General features: G+C 29.6%; 4 protein-coding genes across 4 annotated transcripts; 2 read left to right on the forward strand and 2 right to left on the reverse strand.

Moving 5' to 3' along the window:
* The first annotated feature begins 2,516 nt into the window (after positions 1–2,516).
* Positions 2,517–5,634, forward strand: LOC108552873 (uncharacterized). Its single transcript, XM_017907554.1, has 4 exons — positions 2,517–2,917; positions 3,252–3,388; positions 3,462–3,597; positions 4,406–5,634. Exon 4 carries the CDS (start codon positions 4,471–4,473, stop codon positions 5,632–5,634), a length of 1,164 nt encoding a protein of 387 aa, XP_017763043.1. The 5' UTR covers positions 2,517–2,917; positions 3,252–3,388; positions 3,462–3,597; positions 4,406–4,470.
* A 211-nt stretch (positions 5,635–5,845) lies between these two features.
* Positions 5,846–10,561, reverse strand: LOC108552875 (lisH domain-containing protein ARMC9). The gene is given in 18 exon segments (XM_017907555.1): positions 5,846–5,900; positions 6,093–6,123; positions 6,432–6,499; positions 6,563–6,690; positions 6,692–6,881; positions 6,979–7,238; positions 7,300–7,384; positions 7,459–7,586; positions 7,668–7,979; positions 8,058–8,306; positions 8,369–8,542; positions 8,647–8,977; positions 9,067–9,287; positions 9,388–9,621; positions 9,842–9,909; positions 9,998–10,121; positions 10,212–10,385; positions 10,502–10,561. Coding segments are annotated over 18 exon segments (2,892 nt in total).
* A 667-nt stretch (positions 10,562–11,228) lies between these two features.
* LOC108552893 (alpha-ketoglutarate-dependent dioxygenase alkB homolog 6) lies at positions 11,229–12,240 on the forward strand. The gene is made up of 5 exons (XM_017907575.1): positions 11,229–11,273; positions 11,356–11,532; positions 11,627–11,734; positions 11,815–11,913; positions 11,983–12,240. Exons 1-5 carry the CDS (start codon positions 11,229–11,231, stop codon positions 12,238–12,240), a joined length of 687 nt encoding a protein of 228 aa, XP_017763064.1.
* Positions 12,241–12,449: 209 nt separating this feature from the next.
* Positions 12,450–13,942, reverse strand: thoc7 (THO complex subunit 7). Its single transcript, XM_017907556.1, has 4 exons — positions 13,886–13,942; positions 13,260–13,436; positions 12,713–13,137; positions 12,450–12,632 (listed from the first exon to the last, which is right to left on the reverse strand). Exons 2-4 carry the CDS (start codon positions 13,267–13,269, stop codon positions 12,450–12,452), a joined length of 618 nt encoding a protein of 205 aa, XP_017763045.1. The 5' UTR covers positions 13,270–13,436; positions 13,886–13,942.
* Between the last annotated feature and the right edge of the window lie 3,214 nt (positions 13,943–17,156).

Consider the following 17,156-nt stretch of genomic DNA (forward strand, 5'->3'; position numbering starts at 1 on the left):
GCTTTTCCAGGATGCTATACGCATGCGCGGCGTATACAACTTTATTGGCACATATTCAATTTTGATAGCGGGAAAACGAGAAAACGTAACTTTTATCATGATCGATTTCTTCTCGTTACCACAAAATCATACGGTAAAACGATTAATTGCTATAATATAGTAACTCGTCATTATATTCAGGATACGCCAAGTACACGAAGATGTGCAAGCTTAGGTCTACAACCGGTATTACCACATACCTTTGCTACTTTCGCACCAGAAATCTTTCTGGATTTGAAAGTGCACATACCTGTTCGTACCTTATTATTCCTTGTTTATCAAATATATTGTATTCTTTTTGTTTGAATTTTATTTTCACAATTAGTAAGTGACTCTTTTTACATTCCATTTAATTTCAATTTTTCTGGACATTAATTTCAAACTTACTGTTTAATGATACGTTAATGAGCATACTATATGACACATGCATCTTTCGTACGGTTCATAAAAGTGTTTACATTCCATCTGCAACGACATCAAACAAGCGTCCGCCTAGAATTAGTTTACCGTCCACTTTCCATTTTCATTTTACTTTCTTTCCGTTGTACTAATGTTGTGCGTTGTTACGCATGTACGACTTTTACCATTTCACGGTCATTTAATGGTCTCTTGGAAAAGAACAATTTATACTTTGATGTAGAAATGTAGTTTTCGAAAAAAATAGAGAACTGTGTTATGAGGGCGCTTATTTGTTACTATACTAATTTAATTTCAGAGAAATAAGTCAAATGTTAATAACAAAGTTGCCACTATTTTGAAAGGTTAAGATAACCTACAACTTCTACTTTCTTTCTACGATGTTTCCATAATCACCGTATCCATTTAAAATATAGATCGTAACAAAGGGTGAGCGAATAAAATGTTATATTTATTCTCTGCAATAATATAAACAATGTATTTTATAATAATATGAGTAATTTGTTATTTATGCTTTATGAATGAAAGCAGCCAACAAATATTCTAGGTCATTATTATTAACGTATTAGAATTCAGCTGATGGATGCACATGGTCGATGTACGTTTCAAATGAATAGCCTTGCACACACGTGTACGGAAAGTAGAAAGCACTGCAGAAGATAATGACAAGGATGTAGCAGTATTATTCCGGTTTTCGTGCCAGAACACAGCGTGTGATCGTTCCATTGCGATCTACATACGCTGTCTCATAACTTTTGAGTCATGATCTTGAATTTTGCCACATTTTTTTTTCTAGTATTCCAAGTTAAAAACTCTGAAACGACAAATTTCAATAAATTTTAATTGAACTTTCTGACCTAAATATGGCAGCCATTCTAATCCTAGAATGAAATAATTCTCATTCAACCACAGTTATATACTATAAAACATAATTTATTAAAAGTGCACATTTCTCTTCATCAACATCAGTGCGTCATCAGATTTTAGGAACCAGTTATAATAGTGGTGAAACGTTGGAATACTTTTCCAAAACATCCGGAGATGGATATTACTTATGATGTTCGATACAAGCGCGAATATATCAAATTATGACATATACGTATATATTACATAACATATTATAATTAAAGAGAACAAAATATGCCTACATATTTATTTCGACCATCTTAAGAATGATTCTATTGTTCGTAAATTGCACAAAATTACGTTTTAATTATTTTGAACACTTACTGTCAAGTACTATTTTATAATGTTGCAAATTAATGCAGATAATTCACGTACTGGTGAAAGTCTATTTGTTGAAGTGTGTTTGCATAATAATCAATGTAGTGAGAGGTCAATCTCCTACTAGGGTAGGATTAAAATGATCTATATGACTCTTCCTTTAACGGGACTTGTTTTAGTTATCTTCAGTTTTAATATTTATACAACTTTACATTTTTATAATTAATTAAACATATACATTTCATGCATTCTTTCTTGTGTCCACAGTTTAACCTCCCATTTCTACACTGAAGATTAATATGGAGGTTACCTGTTTATGTATTATGATGATATTGTCCAACTAAAACTGTATTAATTTGGAATTATCGTGAAGTCTGTTATATCCTTTGAAGGGAGCTTCGTGAAACTTTCTTTCGTACGAAAGCTAATCGGTATTCAAGAAGCTTGTGCATTTTATGCAAGATGTAAATCGACCAAAGCGGTCTTGCCGATGTTTACGAATTTCGATCCCTGAAAAAATATTCCTGTGTATTTTCTATGACTAGCTTTAAACTCGAAACAGATGCATGTCGGATTTCAAGTGGATCCTCTTCTAGTTTGATCTTGACATAAACAACGTAACTGCTACTGTAACCATAACCTTATATAACGGTTATTTAATTTTATTTATGTTTACTAAATGTTATTTCATATGCTACTTATTAAACAATGATTATTCATGTCGAACTATGAATATTACATTATACATATCACATTGAACATAAAAGATATAAAAGAGGTTTAAGGGTTAAAAAATATGATAATAATGCTAAATACTTAATCTAAATCTTGTAATTTCATCAAATTTTTCAAATTTTTTGATAACATTTTGCCAATACTAAAATATTTTACTTATACTTATGTTAATGACATTTAATATGAATTTTCACGAGAAAAAGTTAGAGAATAAAATTTACATGATAATTGGATATATAATGAGTAATAATCATTGATGGAAATGATGGTATTCGCAATGTGAAGGAAGACGTAACGCGGCTTCCTTTCTCGCCAGAGGAAAGTTATCCACCCACCGTAACAAATATCTGTTAACCTTGGCAATGGTAATGCATAGAAATCGGGACAACGTTTTTACGAAAGCTCGCAATCCTGGCTACAGCGGAGTCTCTCGGTTGAGCTAATGGATCCTAAAGACATGAAGACTACAGTCTCACATGGGAACTTCGACTATTTATTAATAGTAACTAACAATGCATTAAAATACAATATAGATTCTATAAATAACTTATATTGCAAGTGAAGATACTTTGATTAAATTACACTTTTTGTGTGACTAACATATTAGGTATTTATATTTTTTAGTAAATTTCTATTTCTTTCTTACTCTACAGAAAATTTATTTCTTCAAAATAAAATGTCATAAGAATTCTGTATTATATTAAATTATAGTATAAAAAGAATAGTTAACAATAATAATCATTATAACATTTTTTTACAACAAGCATTAGTTTACGATAATTTTTAACAATATAAATTTCACAGAACTATCTTATTTTGTATCTTATGATTTACAGATCTCAACGCTTATCGTAATAAGACACCCTATACATGGACGTAAGAAACAAAGCCACTGTTACGTTCTGAGTAGCCAACCCGGAGTTCGGGGAAAGGGACACTTTTCTATAACTATTAAAAAGTCTAATTACACTAGGTAGGTCATGCTCTTCATAGTTCAGTGAATAGTCAGTTGCACGCAGACTGACCCATTGCTTTCCCCGTAAAAGTGAAGAGTTAAATCAGGTTGACTCTTTCTCCCTGCTCTGTATGGTCGGATACCAACCAATGTCCTATCAGTATGTGCACATCAAGATCGCTTTTACCTTTTTGTGAGTAAGGAGGGATTCCTAGGAGTATAAAACGGTAAGGAGTCGATTCGCGTGTCAGTATGTGTGTAGTTTCAATTTGTCTAAGAGACTCGGTCACTTGTTTAAATAGTTGAGACGTTTTTGGAACTTATCCTTTGTCATGGCGAATATCATTTCGCCCGTGAGTACCGAATAAATTGTAAAACAATTTTTTTGTGAAATCGTGACATTTGAATATGAGTTTGACCAAATGATATATCCATATATTTGCATATAGTTGCTTTCTTCTTCTCAAATAACGTTGTTTTTTTTACTTCTATTGAACCTTCATAGTAGAAACTTTATAGTAACTGTTTCGGAACAGTTGCATAGTTATCCTTAATTATTTATTATTAAGAATGTTTGTTAGTGTCTAGTGGTTAAATAGGAAAATTATTGGCCGTTTTCAGATAATTATTAATTTATGGTGAAACTGTTCCACTTTTAGATTATAGTAATCCTTGGCTGCATCCTGTTGGCTCGTGCGGAACCACCGACGGCGGTTAATAGTATGTGTACCAATTACGTTTCTCCTTTAAGAAACGTAACGAAAATAAATTGTCTGATTCTGTACAAATTAGGAAATTGCATTCGTTAAAAAAGATTTACTATCTTCTTATGTCGTTCAGCTTATCGAAAAATTATTAACAAATAATAGTGGAATTATATTTGCATTATTAAGATATAAATATTTAATAAATTAATTTATGTATTCTGCTTCCTACCGAGTTCTCATGACATCTATCGTGTTATTCTTTTTCCAAATTATCATAAATTAAATCTTTGTTTATTTATTTTTTATTTTGTATAATCAATTTGTGCAGGTTACTCCATTAATGGGGATAGCAATGGATTTGAGTACAATAGCAATATCATTAATGGTGCCTACATGCCTGGTAAAGAAGGTCACAGAGAAAATATAGACTTTTACGGTGGAGGAAGCAATGGACACTCGCTGACTAACAGCAAGAGCCAAGAAAATCTTGAAGAAAGTTTAAGGAGCAGCTCTTACAGCGGATTTTCACCCAGTTCTCACAGTACTAGCTTCTCGAGTTATTCCGGTGGTAGTCGTGACAATTTCGCCTCGAGTCCTTACTTCGTAAATAACGCTGCTCAATCCAATTACGATAGTTATTCGAGTGGTAGCAGTAATGGGGACTCTACCTTCGACGCTTACAACCAGGGCAGCGATCAAGTGGGATCTGATTTTAATCAGTTTACTGCCAACAAGCACAAGAATCCCTCCTACACGAGATTTTCTGATAACTTACCCGGTGCTTCTAGCACAGGAAGCTACCCAGAGTTAGGTACAGAGAGTTCTTTCAGAGGAGAGTACTCCGGTGATTCTCTTAGAAGTCACATGTCACACAATGCAGCATTTATGGATGGTGCTGACCATAGTTTAAACAGAGAAGCCTCTAATCCATTCAATAGCCCTAATAATGATTATTCGTACGGAAAGCCCAAAGACACTCTATATGGCGGAGGTGTAGGAGGAAGCAATAAGTTCATGAGCGACGCATATTCACTTCAACCCGAAACTCGTTACGTGCGAGGGAATCACGGAAACATGGGTCGTGATTACACTTCTATGTTTTTATCCAACTCTGGAAATACGCCCTTCAGCAATGTTCGAGGAAGCATTGGTGTTTATGGTTCCGGTAAAATTAACAAGTACAATAAATACTTAGGTGACTACGCATCTAGTGCAGGCTTAAATTACCTTTCTAAGGAACAAGATGCTGATTATTTGTTTGGCAACTATGGCAAAGGTAGTGGGAAACTGACTCTGATTAAAGATGGTAGGCCAGGTGGTTATAGTAGTCAAACTTATCTTGGTGGACCTTCGTATGTTAGTAAAATCGTCGGAGGTTATAAGAGCAAACCGAGTTATATGAGCTCGTATCCTAGCAGTTCACCAGTTGGTTATTCATCAGTGTCAGGTTCACATAACAGTTTTAGTAACAGTTATGCTGATGGTCCTCTGTTAAGAAGATATCGAAGTAGTAGCTATGCACCTGGTCATGTTAGTACATATCCTGGTTATTATTAATGTTTTTAATAAGTCAGATAAACGTGATGGGAGTATGTTATGTTACTTTTGTATATATTTATTGTATGAAATATTTAATTTTAATTAAATATTATTGTTTATATTTGTTGTTTAAAATAAAATTATTGCGAAAATGACACGAATTTTTTTCTTTATAACATTTTTTTAAATTTAATTTTAATTATGGTGGAGTCCGTGGAAGTTTTGGCTTTTAATTTTGGCAAGAAATTTTATCGTTCGTAGTTTTATTGCTATCGTCAATATTCCTGTAAAGAAAGTTCTAATTTCAAATGATAATGTATTTTAATTTACCAAAGAATGATTTAATAACGGTAAACAAAATAGGCAATTTATTAAAAATTTGTAGTGTATAAAAAGGTATTAAATTGTATACAATAGTGCATAATTAAGTTTAAAAACATACAGTGCATGTGTATCACATCGAAATCTTGACTTACAATGATGCTATGCTGCTGAGTTTCTCCATTACTGAAAAATACCAAAATAATTAAAAAATGATGAATTTTACGTAATTACACGACGAATGAACATGGTTCGTTTTAAATTTTGTTGCTTTCGTTTACTTGCTCCAATTTTTTCGAGATCATGACCAAATGTATATTTAAGAGAAAGTTATAAAGCTTTCACTACATGGTACTTATAATATATCTTACTTGCCAAACATGGTACGATTGCCAGAAGTTTAGAAATTTGTAAGCAAATAATTATATTTTCTCTCTTAAATTTCATTTTTTTAATGAAACAAATGAGAAAAATTGTTTGAAAAATATTCTAACCTGTTGATTCAGCTTCACTTCCGACTCCTAGAAACATTGATGATGCTAGGGTTGTTTTACTGCTATCCCTGCAAAAAATTAATTTACAAATCTCATTGAACCATTTTTATTTAAGAAAAAATATAACAAACTTCGAAGTATAATTTTCATAGAGATACATAGCATTTTCGTTATAAGTTTCTTTTATAAAAGTTTTATCATAGTTTGACTTCCATCTTTCGTTCACCATTTGCCGTTTAGAAATTTGCCGATCCTTAAAAAATATTATGAATTGTAATATGAAATCTTTAATCGATAATTAGTTTCTCATTAAATACCTTATTTGAGGAAGAGCTTAATTTAGTCACATGCGACTGCGATTTTTGTTGCAATAATGCTTTTTTAACAGAATTTTGTTGTACTATAATATTATTTTTATTTTTCACGTCACACTTTTTGTTTACCAATTTTCTTAAAATGTACGAAGAAAACTTAATAATTTATGTAAAATAAAGCGTACGCAAATTTACAAATTAACAAAATTTAAAAATCAAGATACTATTAATACCTTGGTAAAGATTCTTCGCGTTTGATTGATTCATGTTCAGAACATAAATTTTTAACTCGATTATTTTGCATAGTAGAGTCAATCACTTCTGCTTTAAATTGTGCAAGTGACGATCTATCGAAAATTATTTCTTTTTTCTGAATTGCCTTAGGTAAAATTGTATAACACGATTTTAATAACAATTCTCCAGACAATTCTTGGTAATTATTCTTTACAGGATCGTTTTCTTCCAATTGACTTTCTAACACATCGAATTCCTCCTGAAAAAGGCAGTTTTTCTTTTTCATTAAAGTGCAGGATATTTTATAAGTTATTACCCACATTATCATTATCTCCCATTTCTTCATCTTCCGTTTTAATAGTAATTTCACCTCTATGCATTTTTAAAATGTGGTCCAAGTGTTTCCTGTTATCCATTTTATTTAAATATTTTTATTTAAAATGATATGATCTTTCCTCAATGAACAAAAAATATTTTACCTTATTTCGCCAGTTTTATATTTACTGTACTGTTCTATTACAGACGATAATTTGATCCTCTTTGCTTCTTCGTTGATTACGTGATTTGTCAAAAAATTATTTAAGGCTCCATTAATGTATGGCAATGCCTGGCATAAATGTACATCATAACTATATACAAATTACTATAATTACGAATTTTAGAAAATATACAGAACAATTTATTATACCGATGCATGATCCATTAATAGTAAATTAATCAATGTTGAAAGAAGTAGGGAGGCCATATTTGATACTCTCTTTTGCGCTATCTGATGCAACGATAAATTCATCAAAAGGGCTGTAGCGTATTCTAATCGATAAGAATCCATAACATGACACTGATCATGTAAATGATGAACCAACCATTCCACTAATCCATTTTCTATCATATAGATTCTCTGCTGTTTGCGCAAAGATAATTTTTGTAGCATTGCAATAATCATATTACAAGTTAATGTATCTATGTTATTATCAGAAACACTATTTAGACACTTGAATATCTAAAATATTTATATCATTAATTTTATAATTTTTCTAAAATTTTTATAATTAAATTAAATTTATTAACGTCATAGTACCATATCGACGACAGTAGAATCAAAGGATAAATAATCTCTTCCGCATCTAAACGATGCTAAAGCATTCAATAATCTCGTGACAGACTGTTGCAAAGGATGTGGTATAATAATATTTTGTGGAGTTAATAAGTATGGCAATATAGATTCTCCTTTGTAACTAGCGATTTGACTATGAAGTCCTAATAAATCTTTACTTATATATTCGTGTACTGTCTCATCTCTTTCTCCAGGTTGACTAAATGTTATTTTCTAACAAACACGTTTATTTGTTTATGCGAAAGTTGAGACAGATATTAAAAGTTTTATCTTACCCTTCGTAATGCTTGCAAGAGAAACAATTTCGTTTTGATACTTCCATTAATTAAATGTAATTTAATTTTTTTGAAATCCAATAATTTTGGAGAAATAAATGTATTGTATGAGTTTGAATATTCAATAATTTTCATATCAGAACGAGATTTATTTAATAGCCATTCTGAAGAACACTGTAAATAAATCAGATATAATATAATAAAAATAAATACAGTGAATAAACATATCAATATAAACATTATACAAAAATTGTTATAGTAAACATTTTGTTGCTTACATGTGAACTATCTTTTATATTCTGACTAAATAAATCTGGAAAGATTTTTGTACAAGTTTCTAGCATAGCTTGAAAATCAATTGCTTGTCCTTTCACTGAATCTTCTAAGGCAGTTGTTAACACTCTTGCAATACTCATTAGTTTATGATAGTCAGCATGCAGTTTATGAAATCTTCCTTTTAATTTTTCATAATTAGAATGGACATTACATAAATGAGATTTTGCTATTGCCAATTCTTGGGTACACTGCATCAATTTTTTGTTCTTTTTAGCAAAATGTGATGAATATATATCTTCTTCTGAAGAATTCATTAATACAGTTTGTATACTTCTATAAAAAAAAATAAATAAATAAATGGCAAAAATGATTATTTTTAAAATGGTTTAAAATAGACTAGAAAAACACTAAATATTTCTCACTTTGATTTTTTGCTATATTTTATATTATCACATAAATTATATTGTTCATCTGCTTCACCATCTTCTAAAAATATTGGAATATTTCTATCATTTGGTATAATTGGTACATTCCTAATTGCCTTCTTTGTAATTACATCTTTTTTATGGTCTTCAGATAAAGATGTATAACTCGAAGAAAATTTATTCAAATTTTCATCATTATATTCTATATTACTAAAATTCTTAAAATTGTATATACCTTCATGAAATATTTTACACATACATTTCCTATTATTCTTGTTAAATAAATCATATGTTTGAGGTACTTTGAATTTTACTTACTCGTTGTTTATTCTTTTTGAGAAAGAGTTCTAACTGTTCTGTTAATTTATCCGACCAACTTCTAACAAATATTTTAGAAAGGAATGGTTCTGCATAAGGAGCCTCCATAAAAGGTAATGCAAAATAAGGTCTCAATTCTGCATCATTCTCTAATTCTTTACCCATTGTATTCAGAAATTTGCGTAACTCTTCCATACTATCATTCATATTCTTCTCTATTTCAGTTATAAAATTCTGCATGTTATTAATGTAAAATTAGTTACTAGAAACACACAGCATGTTTTATACAACTACTTATGTTTTTTATCTTACAATTCTTACAAAATTCATACTGTATGCATAATAAAAAGAACAATATTTAATGTTTTTGAAAGAAAAAGGAAAAAAAAATAACCGAATAGATATGATACGAATAAAAAAAAAGAAATAATAAGTTAGGATTAATTAAAATTACCTTTTCACACTCAAAATCTTGTTGATTAAATGGCATCACAGGATCATTTGCCTCTGTTTGCCCTTTACCTAAAAGAATTACAAAAATAAAGAACGTAAATAAAATTAGAAATATACCTTCCATATATACATTATATTTATCTTTTGCTACATATACCTTTCTCTTTATAAGAATGTAACATGCGTATAGGTAACATTGCAAAATATACATATATATGTAACATCAAAATCTTACAAGATTTTGTCTGTTTAATATCTTCAGGTACTATAAAATTCCATAACTAGAAACAAAAAGTTTAAATAAATTATATTTTGTTTAATTAATGTTTTTATTATACTCGTAAATATAAAATAAAAAGTTTTTATTTTACTTTTAAAAATGTTCTTCTATCTCCTGTGTTGTAATTTAACATTAATTGTTCATAAAAATTTTCGTAAATCTCATCTTCAGTTTTTAAGTCTTCCTTAAAATGTTTAAAACCTTTTATCGTTGCTTCTACCATTAATGCATCGGCAGTATTTTCAAAATCATGATCTATAAGAAACTGTAGACATACATATGGAATTTTATATACATAAAATAAGAAATATTTTATTAATATTAATAACAATCTATAGTTAATATACTTTGTTTTATGACACATTAATTTGAAGGATATACCTGATGAACAAGTTTTAATTCCTTATTATCCATTTCAATCATTGTTTGATTCTTATCCATTTTTCTCCGTTATTTATTTAAACAAATAAATTTAACATAATAGCAGCAAAGATTATTTTACGTTACTATACATTTAAGGATTTGTGCTTTACATACAGTCATATGAAGGATAGTCCCTTCTATAAAATTGATTTTACGCAAACGCATTTCTAAGTAATTTAGTGTTCGTATTTATATATTTAGTAGGATATCTTTTAATATCAAACAAGATGTAAAATATCTTATTTCCATGAAGAAAAACTAACTCTCAATTTATTATGTAATTAAATATAATATCGATTAGAAAAGAAACAGCTTAATTATTAAATGCTTATGATTACCATAAGAAAAAGAGTAAATTTCTTTTATATTGGATATGTATGAAGTTTTAAAAATTTAAGAACAAAAGCTTCTCGTTTAATTAGATATATATTGATATGTATATAATATCGATAAAACTAACAAATTATCAAGTAAAAGAAATTTAATGAAATTTATGCATTACATTAGAAAAGAAACTTTGTTTTTAAATATTCAGTACATATTTTTATTTACAAATGTATATATTACGTTTTAACACGTACAAAATTAGTGCTAAACAGTTCTTGTCTTTTTATATATACAGATATCACTGACCAACTATTTTTATAAATTGTTTTTTTAGCTATTTTATCTTTCTCATTGAAAAATGGAAGGATATGAACAAATTTTTCGTGAAAATGTAATTCCCGAGGTTTGTTTTATTAAAAAAATTTGCTTATTAGAGGTTATGTTTTATTTTTGTTAAAAAGGCATTGTTTTTTAATTCTATATAGGTACCCAATTTAGCTATTTATATTCCAAATTTTATTACACAAGAAGAAGAGGATGAAATAATAAAGCATATTAATAATACTCCTCTACCAAAGTGGACACAATTAAGTCATCGTAGATTACAAAATTGGGGTGGTATTCCACATCCAAAAGGTATGATAGCAGAACAAATACCATGTGTAAGTATTGTATAATAATTATGTATAACAAAAGAACTGTATTATATAATACTAAAATAAAATATAAATATTCTTACTAATAATATGTTTTCAGTGGCTTCAAAAATATATTAATAAAGTGTCATCCTGTAATATATTTGAAAAGAATAAGCAACCTAATCATGTATTAATTAATGAATATTTATCTGGCCAAGGAATAATGGTATAATTACAAATAAAAAATCAATTAAATATGAATTCATATTTAAAAAGATATAAAAGATGGCAATTTATACTTGTTAGGCACACTCAGATGGTCCACTCTTTTACCCTATTGTAACAACCATTAGTTGTGGTTCTCATACACTTCTCGATTTTTATAAACGTCTCAACAGTACAGAGGTTGTGATAATAATTATAATGTTAGTTGTGTGTATTCAGATGTAAACTACTTGTAAAATTTTGTTTCAGCAACATCAATCTAATTTAGAATTCAGTTTTCTGTTAGAACGTAGAAGTCTATTTATTCTTCAAGAAAACTTATACCACAATTATTTACATTCAATTGCAGAAAGAGAAAGTGATATTATTTCAAAATCTGTGATAAAAAATTTAAGTATATGTGGAGAGCAATTTTCAGAAGGAGAAGTATTAAAACGAGGAATTAGATTATCTTTAACTATTAGACATGTTCCAAAAACTAGCAAATTAAAATTAAGAATTGGATAATATACTTTTGTATATATAAATTATGCAGGTAATTTATTACTGACATTTTTGTTAAGTTTAAATATGCTAAATACTTTTTTCATACATTTGTTTAATTTTTTTTTCATACAGTCCTAAGAAAAGTAAATTTTCAGAAAACGTGAAGGTATATTTATTTTAGTATATTAAAGCATTTATAAAATTTACAAATACATATTTACAAAATACTTTTAAGATGCTTCAGTCTTCGAAGGTGTTGAAGTATCTGTATCTTCATAATTTTCTAAACTTACATCCATTATTTCTTCATCACACTCATCTAACATTCCTTGTAAAGAATGTATGGAAGAAATTAAAACATGAAATTGTTTACGTCTCATTTCCAATTTATGTTCTAATTGTTCAGATTTTTCCTAGATACCAATATAATTACATTGATTTTAGTCCGATAAAGTACAATTTTTTAATAATCATTACAATGTAATCTTTTTACCTTTAATTTCCCTAATTCTTCACATAGTGTAGCAAGTTTTAAATTGGTTTCTACTCTGTCTGGTTGCTCATTTATAACCTTTGCTAATACATCATATTCAATTCTATTCTTTCTAACACGTTTTGCATCTTGTAATTCTGCTTTTGTTTTCTCTATATCTCTTTTAGCTTCCTCTATTTCAATTTCAATCTCCTTCGATAATTGTTCATAACTCTTTAGTTCCTCTTGACTCATATTTGAGACTAGTCTAGACTTTCGTTGTGCAAATTCACATTGAGCAAGTTGGGATAACATTCTTTCATGTAAAGTATTATCTACATCTGGACTATTTGCCCACTTTATAAATGATTTTAAAAGCATATTTATTCGCCGATCATCTCCAGTTCCATCCCCATCTATTAGTAATCTTCGACGTATTACTTCTTCTGTAAATTAAATAAAGCTATTAAGAATATAACTATAGAATTTTAATGAAAACTTTTATAAAAGATTATAGAAATTTAACAAGTTAACAGGTTATATCTATGTAGTACCACAAACTACTTACCGTCCACCATTTTATCAATAAAAATAGAGTACAGCAAAGAATATTCTGACTTTTATTATACAATTTATTTATTTGTTTCACTAGTATATGTGATAGAAATTATTAATTAACCAAACATTACTTTGAATTCTGCACATTGTGTACCTCTGTCACAATTTGTCAGGATTGCAGTGCCACCTATGTAAGTAACTTCTCGTTAATTTAGAAATTAATACATACAAAAAATAATTAAAATTGCATTAAAAAATTTGTTAAAAATTATTACGTAGAAAAATTCTTTATGCATATATTAAAATATTAGATATTGAATATAAAAAGTTGTATTATACAATATTTTCTAATGTTAAAAAATATCACTATGCTTTATTAATAACTATAATAAAATTTTCATTTTTTAATTTAATAACGTATTTAAAAATAAAATAGTAAATATTGGTAAAATTATGTAAGTTTCTAACTACTTCAAATTTACATTCTTTTTTAACTATATAAAATTATTAAATTTAATGATGATTAGAAAAGAGGTAACAATATTCTTGAAAAAAAAGTTATTAAGTTCTACAAGTCAGCAAATGCAATGCCCTCCCATTGGAATATTAAAATGATCCGCCATTAGTTTAATAAACCTGTCTTCTTTGTTCGCTCCGTTCAAGAATCTTTTCCATGCTCTTCGAAGACTTTCGACGCAGCAGTCGCAGATGTCACTGTACCCCTAATGAGCACGCTATTTTTCACCAGTATTTTTATCCCGTTTATTGGCTGCCCGTTTCACAAACTGTCAGCCGGATATTAATCATCCCACTGTTACGACTTTGCCTTTATTTCTTCTAAGGATAAAGAATGAAAGGGCCGACAAAGAAAGGGGATGGAAGGAAGGAAAACTTGTGTTTCTTCGTTAGTAGTATGAGAACAACTTTAATACGACAGATTTTATTTCATTGAGCTGATTTCTTCATACATTTTTATAAATTTCTTTATTTGTTTCAATTATTTATAATTTTTATGCTAGTTACCATATAGATATAACAATTTTGTAACTAGGTATTTTATTGGAAACATAAGGTATTCAAATATTTTTATAGGTGTTGATATTAACGATGTAGCTAAATAGTGCTATGCATCTGTTATCCTACGAAATCTATTTGACTAAAACTGATGTACCGACAAAGTTGAAACTGATCTTGACTGTAGTATAGCGCACTCTGTTTCAAAGGTGACTATTTTTAATTATTAACCACCAGCTTCTATAATAACGTATATTTTCATTTATCAATCAAAAATACATAAGGACTATGATTAATTTTGGTTCATTTTAACTTCATTCCTATAAATATAATTTATTTTGTGTTTTAATAAATTGTTATATGTAAGTAAGTACCTATTTATGAACTAAATAATAAGAAAAAATCCTATTTTAAACAAATTTGTTTGATACGTAAAAAGATAACTTTTTAATAAATCATTTGTTTCATATACGTACAAATTTATAGCATTGTTAATATCTAAAATTTATATTTTTTATTTTTTATTAAGAATGATTAACGAGTATTGACAAGATATATTTATGTATTTGTAGAGCCTTTTTTGCCAAAAAAAGAAAAAAAATTATTACAATAAAATTTATATTGGTTATGATAGATACAAGTAACTTTTTGAATACAATTTAACATGAATTTCGTCTTAATTTCTGTGGTAAAAAAGCAATTCACATTATTGTCACTGTAATATTGACGCATATAATACTAAGCCATAACAAACAGTTCAATAAGTAGCTATAACACTTTCTTGCATCGGATATAAAATCGAAGGAATAAAGGGCCTAACATATCACGATTTATTTTGCGATAGATCTTTCGAAAGATACTTGCAATGAAACGGCGCGTCGAGTTACATTGTACGTTCCTTTCACTCCCGTCGATCCCATAAAAGTCCCAATAATAATTTCTGATGTTTTCCGATGCAACATGTTTGATTTAGTGTCGGACATTTTGTGATCGCATATCTGCCTCGTAAATCTCTCCGCGGTGGCGCCACTGCATAAAAATATCAAACGTCGATGTGTCCGCGTTCAACCCCAATCCCACGTAAAATATTGCCCGTGATTCCGTGCGACGGAAATAGCCTTTCATTCCGGCTGCCTGATAATTCCAGAATTTCGCGATTTATACTCCGAAAGGTTATAAAAGATACGCCCGATTGCGTGTTATTATTAATTGCTGTGCGCCACGATAAAGTGAAACGTTTAGTTTTAAAAAATGCCTTCAAACGAATATCGGAGGACCGCACGAAATATACGGTAAGATTATTCGGTCAGATTAATCGGTATTCAAATTGAAAACGTTCCGAGGAAGAAACGGAAAATAAAACTTCCGCGGCCATCAACGTCTCTATCGCGTATACTAATTACGCGGACTCACCGATTTCAGTATTTGCTCGCTGTCGTTTCATGATTGATCGAATCAAACTTTTCGATGATAAACCTTTGGAAGCGTTTTCGTTATTAGACATCTGTTTCGTTTTTACTGTTTCTCGCAAAATTAATCATTTTTCGTTTTTTTCTTTTTTTCTGTTGGAATCGTAGGTTCATTGTTGACCTATAATGTGTTGTATGAATATTCAAGTATAGGAAACGGTATTCGAAAATCATATAATATGCAAAGTGGCAGATATATGTTTTTGGAATATTTTTTTTAAAGATTACTTCTCAGTAAACATAGAACAGTTTTAATTTTAACAATTGGCAATTATTTGAAACATTTAAAATACCACGTAATAAAGAAGTGATTTGAATAAAATTTAAATAAAAATATGACTGATTCTACATAAAAACAAACGTATTTGAGTAATTATCGACAATCCTTATTTCAAATCTTATTGGTGGGAAATATATATATATATATATATGTATCTGCTGAGAAAAGAGGTAAATAGATAAGCTACGTCACTGAAATGATCTAATGTATCGGAGGTCGATAATGTTACCACGTTTCGTCGCGATAGGGCGCTGATCGCAAAGAAGCATGTCGATCTTATTGCTCATTGATCGAAGCATCTAGCGGTGACCATTAAATAAAGCCTGAATCCTGCATCCACCAATAGGATGCATTTATCTCAGTGACGTCATTGTGATGCACGAGTGGTTGAAATGATAAGTAATGATGTTAATAAATAGTAGAGTCTGCATCGGCGCAAATAGGGAATTGCAGAGTAGAGTCCCCCTCACTTCGTTGAATCAGGGGTCGCGCGTGAAAACGGCTGCGCGCGTGTACTAATCGTGGCGGAAAGGGTGCTGTGAGTTATGAGTGCTCTATGATATCAATACATCAATTTGACTAAACGAAGGATTAATTTAATAACAAGTCAGCAGATGAGTAGTCGGATGATAAATAGAAAAGGGGGAACGGTAAACGATGTTCAGAGGGGGAGAGGAAGAAGGTTATGTAAACCGATGGTGTTCTTTTCTTTTTATTGGGTTGTCTTTAATGTACATGCCATTTTCAAATAGTTGGAATATGTTTGAATTACGCGCCCTTATATTCGACACACTTCAGTGACGATTCTCCTGGATCTGAGGAAAGGTTTGTTTGTTTTCAAGGAGTCGAGAGCTGTCAGTATACACGCGTAGAGAGCAGAAAAGTATATACGTGTAGAAAATAGGAAGAGGGAAGTCGATTGTTATTTGACAAATATATTGGTGTCATATTTGATCATTTGATGCCACATCGACTGCTTTCAACCGTATATCGAAATAAGTGATTAGATTAAGCCATTAAAGATCATTTAAAAGAAGATGAATATGCAAAGTTATAAAAGTGTTCGGAAATATTTTGAGGTTAATCATCGTGCACTTGCATTGAAGTTTGTTTGACTTATATAAGGTAACATAGAAATTGAAAA

The sequence above is a fragment of the Eufriesea mexicana genome, unplaced genomic scaffold (genome assembly GCF_001483705.2).
Source record: "Eufriesea mexicana isolate 0111107269 unplaced genomic scaffold, ASM148370v2 scaffold8420, whole genome shotgun sequence".
NCBI lineage: Eukaryota > Metazoa > Arthropoda > Insecta > Hymenoptera > Apidae > Eufriesea > Eufriesea mexicana.